The 14,240-nt window shown below is 37.7% G+C and overlaps 1 protein-coding gene across 5 annotated transcripts in view; it reads right to left on the bottom strand.

Annotated features, from left to right (window-relative positions):
• LOC127577752 (ethanolamine kinase 1-like) overlaps nt 1-14,240 on the bottom strand; it is a 324,359-nt gene that overhangs the window by 28,060 nt on the left and 282,059 nt on the right. For 2 of the 5 annotated variants that reach the window (XM_052029284.1, XM_052029285.1), the window contains exon 8: nt 12,073-12,842. The exons of 1 other annotated variant lie outside the window; for it this stretch is intronic. In XM_052029284.1, coding sequence (XP_051885244.1) covers nt 12,770-12,842 — 73 coding nt within the window. In that variant the 3' untranslated portion in view covers nt 12,073-12,769. Of the gene's footprint in view, nt 1-634; nt 739-12,072; nt 12,843-14,240 lie in introns of those variants that run through there. 2 more of the 5 variants (XM_052029282.1, XM_052029278.1) reach the window with 2 other exon arrangements.

Genomic DNA, 14,240 nt, shown 5'->3' with positions numbered 1-14,240 from the left:
TGTGAGGAAAAGTGTATATTCTAATTAACTATTCAGAGTATGCAAATTATATCCAATTAGCTTAACTGATTAATATGGTTCCTCTGCTGTAAAAGGAACTGAAATTATTGTCTAGGGGACCGCAAACAGAGGTTGTACTGTTATGAAGATGATTAACTATTCTGCAATTTTGCTCAATTGACTTTAAGGATCAGGAGTATTCAGCAGAACGTTCTCCAAGGAGGCTATGTGGGTGGATCAGAGTTCATAATAAGTTAGGCCCTACATGCTCTGTGTCAGAAGAAGATTTAATGGACTGAATGACTTTTTCATGTCTCAAGCTACCTTTTGTTATGAACATTGAGACTTACATATATTGACCATGAAGGCTGCCTGGATACTACCAATGTTATTTATCTAGCCACATTGCATACAAGATTATTGCACTCAATTTCCCTTTCAGAGTTAATGAGAGGCAAATGAACAAATTTTCAGAGGCAAATGAACATGAATTGGTTGAATGCATAATGAGGTAAGATATTCATTTGCTTTTATTGAATGATGTACATAGGAACATACAAATTAGGAGCAGAAGTAGGCCACTCTGCCCTTCAGGTCTGCTGTGTCGTTCAATGAGATCATGGTTGACCTGATTGTATTCTGCATTCCCATCTCACTGAAGTAATCTTTCTGACCCTTGCTTGTAAAGAACCAATAGACATCTTCCTTTAAGACATTCAAGCACTCTGCTTCCATGTCCTTTAAGGAAGAGACAGCCAACCATAAATTATAAAGTACATCACTGCCAAAATCATAACTGTAACTTGTTAGCACTTTTTGTTAATGGAGTTAGTAACAGCATCACAAATAAAACAGTCCATTGATTTATCTGAGTAGCAATTTTCTCTATATTGCCTTGCATTGGAGATGGTTCACTAGGTTCTTGGAATGAAGGGGTTATCTTAAGAAAAATGTTTGAGCAGGTAGTCACTGGAGTTTAGACCAATAAGAGGTGTTCTAATTAAAATATATAGAATTTTGAGGGATTTCACAAGTTAGATACTGAGAATTCTGATCATCCATGAACTTATTTAATGATAAAGCAAGCTCACAGGACCATGTGGCCCACACCCATTTCAACTTCTATGTACTTATTGCCAGAATCATAGAAAGAATAGCTTTATAAATTGGTTTATACAATTTTGTAAGTTGTTGGTTTAGGCAACTCTGTGGAATGGCACATGAGGATAATTTTTGGAGACTATTTTTTGAATGTAGCAATTGTGCTGTATTTTTGATTTTCTAATGATTAGCCTCTCCTGTTCTAAATTTATATTGTGGAGCATGTAAGGTCCTTTCTCCAATCTGGGCTTCTGTTGAGTGAAAATCTGCACACTGAGTCCAGAACTTCATAATATTTAAAGTACTTTCTTTTTCATCAACAAGATTCAATTCAAATTGACTGAGATGAAAATGTTCTTTTTTTATTTATGTCCTAGTGAAAATGGACACATGACATCTGTAATTAGGGACAAAATCGGTAATTTTGCACAGAAATTTGGATTGTGTGGAAAATGGGAATATCTCAGAATGCTGGTGTGAGGTTGAGATTGGGCCGTACTGGTGTAAGAACAGGCCAGTTGTTGATATTCATTTTATAATATGATGCATGATGCTAATGCTGGGTGCCTAACATGTGAAAGTGTTATATTTCCTCGGGCTAACATCAATCAGGTTCTTAAAAAAAGAGCTTTTTTTCAGTTCAATAAAGAACATTTGCAACATGTCCCATCAGCACCTCATTCCCCTCCTGGGCTTTTGACTTCAGCTTTTTATTCAGGGAAAATCAAAATTATACGTTATAAACTAAGCATGAAACAACATTGGAAATGTTCCTGGTACAAGAAGAAAACATGCAACAGTAAAACAAAACTGGTTCAGATAATTGGCAGCAGAAACTTACATGTAAAAAGGCAAGAAACTAAAAGAAAAGAGTGACTAAATGCTTGTGATTGATCTTTGCCTCTGGAGGAGAGCTTTGAATTGTCCTGCGGGCAAATTGGAGTTCATTGTTGCTGAGGCTCAATCTGAATTCCATAAATTCTTGATTTAACTGCCACTCCTAACAGTAACGTTTGGAAACATGTTGAAACATGGTGGAAAATTAAGCATGCTCCCAGAGAAACATTATACATGATCTTCTTTGCATCAGACGTGTGGAAATCTCTCCATAGGCAGACATGAAGTTATTTTCCAGTTTAACCCAGAACAAATCATTTACTTTGCAAGTGAAGGCTTTATATCAGCAACATGATGGGAAGCACAAATTGCATTAGACAGCAGATACAGCAGGATTCAGATTTGAATCTTTCGCAATCTACCCTCCCTTTTTCTTATTTGATTTTGATCATCTCTTTCTTGCCAGGACATTTGATATAGTTTACCTGCCAGTTCCAATCAACCCCACATTTCCTTTTTTATAGATTTCCTGCCACCTCCTATTATTCCCTATTCTGTTACTATGCCTTTCCTACTAGTTATAATTATTTTCTGACAACTTCCAGGTATTTCTCAGTGGCTCTAACAAAGTAAACAGCAGTCGGAAGAAATAAGAGTGTGGGAGGTGAAATAATATGTAAGATGACACTAAAACTCTGCTATATGCTGCTGTGATTTATTTCCATTCATTTGTTGTATGAATGATGGTGAAAGAAGACCATTGCAGAATGTACAGTTCAAACTTTGATCAATTAGTGTTCCTTCAAGAAAAAGAACAAGTTCTTGAAGGTGGCCATAAGCAGGAATAAAACCTAGAAATTATCCTTGTCAATTAGTCCTTGATTTTAACTTAACTGGAACAATGAAAGTGAGTAAATTCAGGCCAGATTCCTGATTTACACACTGACTATCTTCAGCTCCTCTGAACTCAGAGATGCAAAATGCTGCAGAGCTAAAATTGGATCTTTTAGATTCCTCTATCTGCTATTTAGCAGAGATGTTAACCCTCTTAAAATAAATCAATTTGCCATCATCTCTAGAACCCCTGTGTGTACGTCAACTCACAAAACCTGCTGCCAAACTAATGTGTACAGGAAAGCCATGAGTACAATTGTTATTATAAACAAAATCCGAAGAGTGCATGCATGTGATTGTAAATCTAATGCTGTTTACCACTGTGGTTCCTTTAACCCAAATATAATTTCCTTTCTTAGTGTTTGGAAAGCTAAAGAGGCTGCATTTAGAACAAAAATTGTTGTAAATACTTAGCAGGTCAGGCAGCTTTTGTGGAGAGGGAAGGAAAATCAACGTGACAGATGGGTGACCTTTTATCATAAGGTGATTTATGTTGTGCATCATTACCACTCTCCCAGGATGAGGATGATTCTGAGATAATCTCCTACAAACTGCACCTCATATCCTCTTGCTTTGATACTCTTGCCTTGCCTCTTTACCATAGGTACAGGCATTGGCGAGAACTGAAGAAAGAACATAACTGTTTTATTTACTAAAAAGCTGCACCATTTGAGCTCATTCATCTCATAACATTAGTTGTAACTATTGCATTGCCACTGAATATAGGAAAGCAGGTACCTATCAAATCCTTGGTATCTCACAAGATACTCATGTGTATACCATCTCAACTAACTTGGATGACAGAATCTTTGTAACCTGGTACCTCTTATTTCTATAACAGTAGCACGTCTAAGAATAAAAGACCCAAAAGTAATCCTAAGTGAGCCATGATTAAGCTTTTAAGGCTGTTACACACTTAATAATAAATGGTGCACTGGAAAGTTCTTCATCAGTCATCATTGATTGTTAAGGATCACTTGATATTGTCATAAAGATAAGCAGGGAGGCATCCTGGCTGATATCCCTACCTCAACCAACAAACCAAAAAAACACTTACCATCATAATAGCAGTTACTGAACTTCAAAGGCATTTCATGGGAAGTGTTGTGGGACTTTACTAGAAGTCCTGATAAAAATACTATAATAAAACATGTCTTTCCTTTTCCCTTGAGCCATTTGTATTTTCAGCATCTGTTTGGCTTAGGACTCAAGCTGATGCCCAAACTGTGGTTGGTGAAAATCTATGAAATCAATGATAACTTGCAACAAAAATCTAAAAAACAAGTTATTATTTATTATTTACTGATCGAAGAATAATTTATGAAGTATGTGATCATTAATAATACCATGAATATTTTTGTACACTTGAAGTGTTCAGAAAGGCATAGATTATTTCAATTGTTAACTGGACACTCTGGTTGAAGGAATAGAGATTGACAAGAAAAAATCATTTTTATTATCTGAATATCTTTGAATATAACTATCACCATGCATGCCACACATTCAAGCATAGATTTTACATTTGATCTTGTATAAATCCTAAATTACAGAGATTTGCAAACAGTTGCTATGGTTGACATTTCGTTAAATTTGCAGCAAGATGCAGGAAGCAGAAAATAAATATTACAGCATTTTCTTTTTATGTCTATAGAATAAACCCTTTAACTAGAGTTGAAAGCAAATCAGCAATTTACTGGTGAACACATAAATGAGTATTTCAGTGAGAACTCCCAGTGATTTTTCCAGATAAATCAGTTAGCATATTTCAATAAATGTCGCATTTACCTCATGGAAACAGAAAATACATAAAAAGGTAGCATATTTACTTTGTATTTTGTTTTGAAGGTGTAGGTTGTCTGTGAGGCTTTAGCAAAACCCTGGCTGCTGGCCAATGACAACAAAATGTAACAAAAGAAGGTTAGGCAAACAACAATAAAATGCTTTAGTTACTGGGTCAACTGAATCATCTTTGACATTTGGAATTTATTAAAGGTCGTGCCATTAAGAGAAAAAGCCAGACAATGAGCGAATGTAGTAGATAGGTTCAATGAAAGTGGTGCAACTGATGCTCAGTTTAGTAACTGATGAAACATAAAACAGATATTCTTTTTATAAGCATGTAGCCATTTTTGCCTAATTTGCTTGTTGGCACTTGATGTAAATCTCTACATCATAATAGCATGATGTAAAACTAATTAATCTTAATTTCAAATGATACCAATGGTAAATTACAACTTTAAACATGTAAATACCATAGTATAAGAAATGGAGAAAAAAAATCACAAATATATAATTAACATGTATTTCCATCAATTTTGTTCTCTGTTCATTTCCTATCTCTACTGGCATTTATTAAAATATCAGCTAAAATTTAAAGCCAGCTTCCTCTCCATAATTACAACTTGCCTCTTTCATACTAATTCCAAACATTTTCAGATGTGTGTATGTTTGCTTTTGTTCTTAACCGATGACTTCAATTTTTGCAGACAAAATTTGAGGATATTGGGAGAAGGGAGTGACTATGGGTCAATAAACAAGGGAAAGGTTAAACTGACATCAAGGACCTTATCGAAATATGAAAAAAACAGGCAAATAAGAAGAGTAAAAAGCCAACCAGAAGACAATTTATTTCAGAGATGCAGTTTTACAGCATCTGGCTGAAGAAGCATTCAGATAGCTTGAATCAGAACCGCTATTGAGCAGAAAATTGCCTGAAGGGGCAATGGCAAATACAATAAGAGTAGTGTCCCAGTGAAACAGGATGGGAAAGGCTATAGGAAACATCTGAATGATGTTAAGTCAACAGAAAGGAAGTGTCAGACCAAATAAAAGGCTCCAGAAAGCCAGCAAGGTCAGGCTATGTGATCGCCTGATGAGGAGGCTTGCAGGCAATGTTAGATTCAGAAAGAAATAAAATGGATATGAAACCAAAAATGAACAGAAATCATGCCAGTGTTTTCAAACAGTTGCATACCAGAAGATAGTAATAATTTAAGTGCATTTACCATGATTGCCCATGGAAGTCAAATAGCATACTAATTCAAATAAGTCTGTGGTATCTGCACATAAAATATGACATTCATCCATGACCAATGTATTGATGCTACTTCTTGGCTGTGAACAAATACAACTAATCCTTTAGCGGTGTCATCAAGTCGTTAAACTCCCATCAAAATGGGTACATAAAAGGTTTGATAATGGAGTCCAAGGATACTGTGAGAACATCTGTAGCATCTTAGACAATAGTTAGGTGTTACAATTAACACAAGAAACAGGAGCAGGAATGCCAATCAGCCCATCCTACAGATTGGAAGATTCAACAGAAAAGAACAACATATACTTCCAACAGAAGAGTAGATTTTGTCCTGACACAGTGAAGGATCAGCAGACATCGCGGTCAATACTAGGGAATTCAACTACATTGATGTGAAATGAATCTGAAATTATTCATTAGAATTTAATAAAGAAAGGGCCCAGATTCTCGGGTAATATCTCTCCTGTTACGAAAACAAAAATACTTTTTGGTTGAGTGGTGTTGCAACAACAACCTCACACTCAACGTCAGCAAGACCAAGGAACTGTTGTGGACTTCAGGAAGATGAAGTTGGGAGAACACACACCAGTCCTCAATGAGGGGTCAGCAGTGGAAAGGGTGAGCAGCTTCAAGTTCCTGGGCGTGAACATCTTGGAGGATCTATCCTGGGCCTAACAAGGATGCAATCACGAAGAAGGCATGCCAGCACTCTACTTCATTAGGAATTTGAGGAGATTTGATATGTCACCAAAGACTCTTGCAGATTTCTATAGATGTACAGTGGAGAGCATTCTGACTGGTTGCATCACAGCCTGGTATGGAGGCTCCAATACGCAGGATTGCTAGAGGCTGCAGAGGGTTGTAGACTTGGCCAGCTTCATCATGGGCACAACCCACCCCACCATCGAGGATATCCTCAAGAGGCGGTGCCTCAAGAAGGCAGCATCCATCACTGAGGACCCTCACCATCCGGGACTTCTCCTGTTCTCATTACTACCATCAGGGAGGTGGTACAGGAACCTGAAGACCCACATTCAATGACTTAGGAACAGCTTCTTCCCCTCTGCCATCAGATTTCTGAACAGCCCATGAACCCATGAACACTACCTCATTATTCCTCTTTTTACACTATTTATTTTGTAATTTATGGTAATTTTTGTCTTTGCACTGTATTGCTGCTGCAAAACAATAAATTTCACATCATATGTCAGAATTAATAAACTTGATTCTGATACTGATTCTTACCTAATTACCTGTAAGTGAGTGGTAGATTCTGGGGTGAACTGATGGGAATACATGAAGAATAAATTAGGTTATGGTAGGTTTCGTGTAAAAATGGGTGCTTGAATGGACTCACTGTGTCAGAGGCCCTATTTGTGTGCTGTATCTCTCTAGACTCTGTGACTTAATATTGCTGACGGACATGACATTTGCACTGATGATGAGCTCAGGCTGCCGACAAACTTTCTGCAAAAGTGACTATCCTCTTTCCAAACATTTTTAGGCAGCATCCATTTTGTTGAGTGGCCAATTCTTAAAGCCCAGTGGCCTAGAAATTAGATAGCAAGGCGCTGTTTATTTCAGTGACTGAAAATAAACGTACTGAGTGACATGCATCTGCAATCGTTTGTAGGTGACCTACAGTTATTTTGAACTGCCCAGATTTCTAATTAGCTTAAAATATTGCAATAAATATTTCAATAGAGATTAAAAAATACAAGAAGTTATAGCGAATGTGATCTAAAAGTTAGAAAGTTATAAAATATTCAGCACTTTGGGATTAACATCCTGTTATCAGATATAAACAAGACTCAAGGCAATATGCCTGACAGACCAGGATTTCTATGCGCCAACATACATAAGGCTCAATATGGAGCAAGCAAAGAAGCTGGGTACGACCCAGGCTACAGGGAAAGAGATCAAAAGAACATAAGAAAATGTAGTCGGGCAGTCAGCCCCTTGCACCTTCTCTTTTTACAACAATATAAAGGAATGGGGAGCGCAGATGAGAGAAACATGGAACAAACTGGAGGTGTTAGGGTTAAGGATTGAGAAAGCCAGACCTTCATTCAGATGGAGAATCATGGGCAGGCCATTCATACAAAGACAGACCACACATCTTGTAATTAAAACATGACCATTGGAAATACTTAGCAAGTCAGGCAGCATCTATGGAGAGAGAAACAAAATGAACACTTCAGGTCAATAACTTCTCATCAGCGTTATGCCACTAGCTCTTTTGTTGGACCTCCCACACTTTAACACTTGGGATGACATAACACTCCCCTGTTCTTGAGGATGACAGAGACATCTTCACAAGATCCATGGTTTCCATTATCAGGTCCCCTATGGAACTTTTTTTGGCAGGAGAGGGGAAATTTTAAGAGAACATTGAAAGATCAGTTGGATTTGTGCAGTCAAAGAACAGCAGTAGCTACCTTATGATCAGGCTTTTGATTAAATTCCTACATGCAGCTCTCAATTATTTCTAGGTCCCTATTTATTTATACCTTAGCTCAGCCACTTTCAGACAAATATTGCCATGAAACGTTGCGAAATTTCTTTAAGCAGGCCTATGGAAATATAACTTGAGCTGAATTTTTATAAATTAAATTTATTGTTTCTAGCACTCCAACATACTGAAGTTTTGGTTTAATCTCACTGCAAGGTGGTGCAATTTGGCAATATTAAGAGAGTTGTTTTCACATCATTCTGGAGATCCTGCTGTTCCTAATAAACAGCAGCATTTGGCACAAGTCAAACATCTGAAAAGAAAACACAAGCAATGAAACTTTAAACTGTGCAAATTAAGAAAACAACCAAACTCACCCCAGACAGGCATGGAATTCCTCTGGAATGTCAGTGAGGAAGGCATGTTTAGGAGATTGAACTTATTGATTGTCCTAAATTGCATTGAGGGTTGATAAACAAATGGATGATGTTTCTTTTAAGAATTTGGCACAATTTATGAAATTTAAATCTTTAGCATCATGTTAAATTTCAATCATACTTGTGGAAAGTAACAATATAAAAAGATGCAATTTAATATTTTTTTAAAATTCATGATTTGGACAGAAGCAAAGAAGACAAAGTAAAATCTTGATTTCTTATAACTTTTAATTTGTAAAAAACAACAGAATTAAAATACCTAAAATAAATCACTCCAAGGTCTTCCCCCGTCTCCTCCCTATTTAGATTCCCCATAGCTCTCCAAATTTGTTCCCCAACTAAGTCTCCCTCCCCTTGAAACCTAGCAGGAATGGAACTGCTGGTAGAAATGAAGCCCATGCTACCTGCCTTTATTTTCCATCCGTATGTCTGAATGTCCCTTTCTTCATTTGCTTCCTCAGTGTTAGCATTAGCTATCTGGAACTGGACCAACTGATCCCATGACCCCATCACTGTCAGGTCTGATCAAATGAAGGTGCAGGGTATGTGGTCTGGAGAAGCTGATGCATGTACCAATGATTGAGTGCGGCACATATTTTAGGTGAAACAGAAATGGCGATCCCTCTGGATTGTACAATAGAACCTGGCTATCTGGTAGTCTTGGTGCTGCTGGTGTGGCCTATACCCCCAGCTTTGCCTCAGCAATCTTCACCAAGCTGTTTTCTACTTTATCTGGAGATCAAAAGTGTACCATATCCTCAGAGATGCAAAGTACAAATGTCCAGATAAAGGGAACAATAATGTACCTTCCCAGCTGTTTCCTTATGGCACGGACCCTGATGCAAACACCAAGTGTCACTATTTGCTGAAGCTCTGTCTTTCCATGATATTGCAAAGGATGGGTCTGGCTATGTCGCTGCAGAACCTTCCATTCAGTCGAACTGTGCCATGCTACGTATCCCTTGTAGAAATGTTCATACAGAAAAACACCTTTGACCGCAAATCAAAGGCAGTGGTCTGCATGGAATGTCCTTAAATGCCTTGTGGCAAAAGGATTTAGGTTGATCTTGGCAGATGGTTTCCCGAAGCAGACTGCCAAAGTCATGAGAGAATGATTCATCACCAGGACTTTTAAACAAGGACCAGAACCTTGCTTGGCTGATGGTGCGAAGAGCCCTCCCTGTCAAATTCTTGATTCAGGGTTAGAGTCTCAGTGATTTATGGGTGGCGTCTATCTTCTACAGGAATGTGCATTTCTCATGAATATCTGGAAAACAATGCAATGGTGATTCCCGGACAATTCTGTAAGACAGGATACTTTCCTCTACACACTGTTCCCAAGGATGTACACTGAGATCAACATCAATTACTACTTGAAGATCACTAGCTCAATGAAAGAAACACTCTGGTCTGCCTGAAACTGGTCTTCTAGTGCAAGGAGTTGCTCACAACCAAATTTTGTAGACCGGCACAGTCCAAGGTCCAGGACTTGGGCCCAAGAGACACAGCGAAACTTGGTGCAGTTGCCCAAAGGATCTTAGGACCCTATCACCATTGCAGAGGATGGAACTTGTGAAAAATCCCCTCGTACTGTTTGACATGGAATATAGAGAAATTTATGTCGAGTTTGTTTAAAGTAATTAAGATTAAGATCGTAAGATCTTAATTCTTGAAAATAAGTGGAAATGAGGCACATAGTGTATTGTTATATACAGAATGAATATTCTCTGCCTTGTACTGTGAATGGTGACTGATGTATTCAATATCTGCAAATTTTACTTTAGGTTATCACATCAGGTTGGCAACCTTTTTGCTCCACCTCTTGCTCCACCTCTCCCTGAAGCCCCTAACTGCACCACTCCCCACTCCAATTGTAACACCAATGGTGACTCCTCTCCTTCATCATGATATACAAAAAGTGGGCATATAGGTAAAATACACAATTATGAAGGCAAATGGAATGTTGGCTTTTATTGCAAAGACATGGAAAATAAAACGATACTAGTCTTGCTACAAGTTACAGGGTGTTGGTAAAATATCGGTGAAGTTTTGAATAAAAACTGAAAATGCTGGAAATACTCAGCAAATCAAGCCGCATCTGTGGGGAGAGAAACACAGTTAACGTGTCAAGTTGAGATGCTCCATTAGAGTTGGGTATTTCCAGGATTTTTTTTCTTATTTTAGATTTCCAGCATCGGAATTCTTCTGATCTTCATTTATCTGTATAATTTTGGTCTCCTTTTTTGGGAAAGGAGTAACTTGCATTGGAGGCAGTTCAGAGAAGGTTCACTCTTTTGATTCCTGGGATGAAGGAACAACTGAACAAGCTGAGCCATTGCTCACTGGAGTTTCGCAGTGTGAGAGATGACCTTTTTGAAACATATTAATAGCTGAGGGATATCTTGACAGAGTAGATGCTGAGAACCATGTTTCCCCTCATGAGTACTCTAGAACTGGGAGCTTCCTAATGTCAGGATCATTCCAGGCTGCTGCTGCTGCTGCTGATCTTTTCCATATATCGGTTTGCTGTTCATTGTAGCATTGGGGAGCTCACCCAAACTCCATTCAAAATGAAGAAAGTTCACTCAATTTTCCCTCAGCCCACAAGCTCAGGAAGAGCAGGCTTAACGGGTGCTCGCAGTCATTTGGCAATGCTAATGAAGAAACTTTGGAGCGTTCCTGCAGTGCATCTTGCACATGGTACATACTCAGCACCAGGTGTTGGAGAGAAATGTATTTAAAATGGTGCATTGGACTACTTTATTTTGTATGGTATTGTGTTTCTTGAGTGTTTGAACTGCATTCATTCAGATAAGTGAAGCATATTCCATTGGACTTCTGAGTTCTGCCATGCAGATAGTGGAAAGGCTTTGGGAAGTCACAATGTGAGTCATTCGCCACAGAATAACCAACCTCTGACCTACTTTTGAAGCCACAATATTAATTTGACTGATCCAATTGAGTTTCTGGTCAATAATGATGATATTGAATTAGTATGATATTCTGTCAATAACCCAATATATTTCAGTATCATTGAAAATTTGGCTAATAAATGAAAAATCTTGAAAGAGTCTAGAATATTTCAGGAATTTCATTCATTTTGCAATTAAAATATGCTTTGAGTTCTGTGAATTTTAAATTCAAAGCTAGAAAGGGGCACATCTCACAGTATATTTTCCATATGTAAATAGTAAAACTATAACAGCATTTATGAATAAAGTGAGAAATGTCACAAATAAAAAGAGTCATGTAGTGAATATTTAATTGTAATTTTATCAATAGTTTGGAAACTTGTGGTCTTGGTTCCATGTCAAATGGCACAACATTTTAAATTATAAATTTACAGTAGCTCAATCAGAATGTGAAAGATCAAGTATCCTTTATTGGGTCAGATGTGATGGAAAATCTGATGAAGAGTTCTATACAGAAATAATCACCTTTCTCTTTCATACACTGATTAACTAGTTGTGCATTTCCAGATTTTTAAAGTTTTCCAGAACTTACTCATTTTTAAATGTTTCTTTAGAAATTGAGTTAATATTTGCATTTGTAAATTATGATAAAACCTATGGCTACTCAACATTATTGGAAGAAAAGATGGACATAGTTTGATCTGATTTTTTCTTATAACTAAGTGCCAAATATGTGGCAATTAACAATAGTTCAATAACTATTTCAAATTGTCAATCAAATAAAAATATTTGATTGAAGATAACAGTAGACAATGCCTGAAGGTATATAGCATCAGTACATATATTAGAAGTACAAATAACACAATGATCCATAGCAATTTTTTATTCATTCATTTCTAGTAACTAATATTGTATTTATTATAATTAAATATCCAAAGAGGACTTCACCAGTCAGTTTGAGAAATACTTGATTCACTCCTCTGTTACTTTGTGATTCCAAGTACACTGAACTTTTAGTACTTTCTCACTTAAGAGTTTCAACTGTTTCCATTTTGTTCCATCTTTCCCACAGCAGTGAATGAGATTGCAGATCTTCTTGGCATCAGTAGGGAAGCTGCAAGGCCAGGATTTCATCCTTCTTCTTGAAATACTGTTTGAAACGTTCTCTTGCATACCTGTTCATTACAACATTGTACATCATCAGCCAATAGTTGTTTTGATTTCCTTGCCTTATGATCTGTTTATTCAAAGTACTAAGAGGAAAATGCAGCTTCTCATTTACAGTACACACACTGGGGTCTTGTATCTAAAGCACTGTGAAATCCTGAGGCAGTTATTTTGGGGAAAAAGGGTGAAAGCAAGTGCTTAGCGAGTACTGCGCTAATAGGACACACCTGTTCAAAAATCTGGCTTTGGCTTGCAATTTTGGAGCTAATTCGTGATTACCATGACTTGAACTTGCATGGAGATGCTAAAGCAAACACCTTCACATTTAGCACTCACATACTGTTGAAGTACCAGTTTCATATAGCGCTATATGTAGCCTCCATGCTGCCACTTCCATTGAGGGTGCAAAGTAGACTAACACATGCCAGAAGCCTGAAGGAGAGGGTGCACAGCTTCTCAATGTGGAATGGGAGGTTCTGACGGAGGAGGTCCACAGAAGGAGCAATGTCTTCTGCCCACACTTGGGAAAAAAGAGAAAGAAGCAAATAATGCAATGGATGTGGGAGATTTGTGAGAAGGTCCCAACCAGGTGGACTGCTCTCAGCACAGGGCTGCGGTGCTGCAAGCAATGTATCAATTTGATGTTGCGTGCTCATGGTAAGGTGCCATTTCACAAATGGACTGCTTGATAACTGTGCCACCAGCAACATTACAAGCGTAACTTCATCATATGCTCACATGACACCATATACTGACATTCACATATGCACAGTTTCATAGTTTTAAATATTTCTTTAGAAATTGAGGCATATTTTGCATTTATAAATTGTTATAAAAATTATAGCTACACATTATTAAAAGATGAACATAGTTTGAACTGATTTTTTCTTAAAACTTAAAGGCCAAATGGACTATTGTTAACTGCCACAAACATACATGTGGCAGTTAACAATAGTCCAATAACCATTTCAAATTGTCACAACCCAGACACATCCCACCACTCCTCATTTATATAAAACATAGAACAGTACATCACAAGAACAGGCCCTTCAGCCCACAATATCTGTGCCGAATACGATGCTGAATTGAACTAACTCCCTTCTGCCTGTACATGATCCTAACCCTCAATTCCCTGCATATTCGTGTGCCTATCCAACGGCCTCTTAAATGCCACTATCGTATCTGCTTCCACCACTCCCCCAGCAGTCCATTCCAGACACCTATCACTCTCAATGTAAAAAGCTTGCCCCGCACATCTCCTTTAAACTTTCCCCCACTCACCTTAAATGCATGTCCTCCAGTATTTGGCATTTCTACCCTGGGATAAAGATTCTGACCTTCTAACCTATCTATGCCTCTCATAATGTTATAAACTTCTATCAGTCCTCCCCTCAGCCTCTGATGCT

The sequence above is a fragment of the Pristis pectinata genome, chromosome 14 (assembly GCF_009764475.1).
Source record: "Pristis pectinata isolate sPriPec2 chromosome 14, sPriPec2.1.pri, whole genome shotgun sequence".
Classification (NCBI taxonomy): Eukaryota; Metazoa; Chordata; class Chondrichthyes; order Rhinopristiformes; family Pristidae; genus Pristis; species Pristis pectinata.
This window is presented reverse-complemented; position numbering and strand designations above follow the sequence as displayed.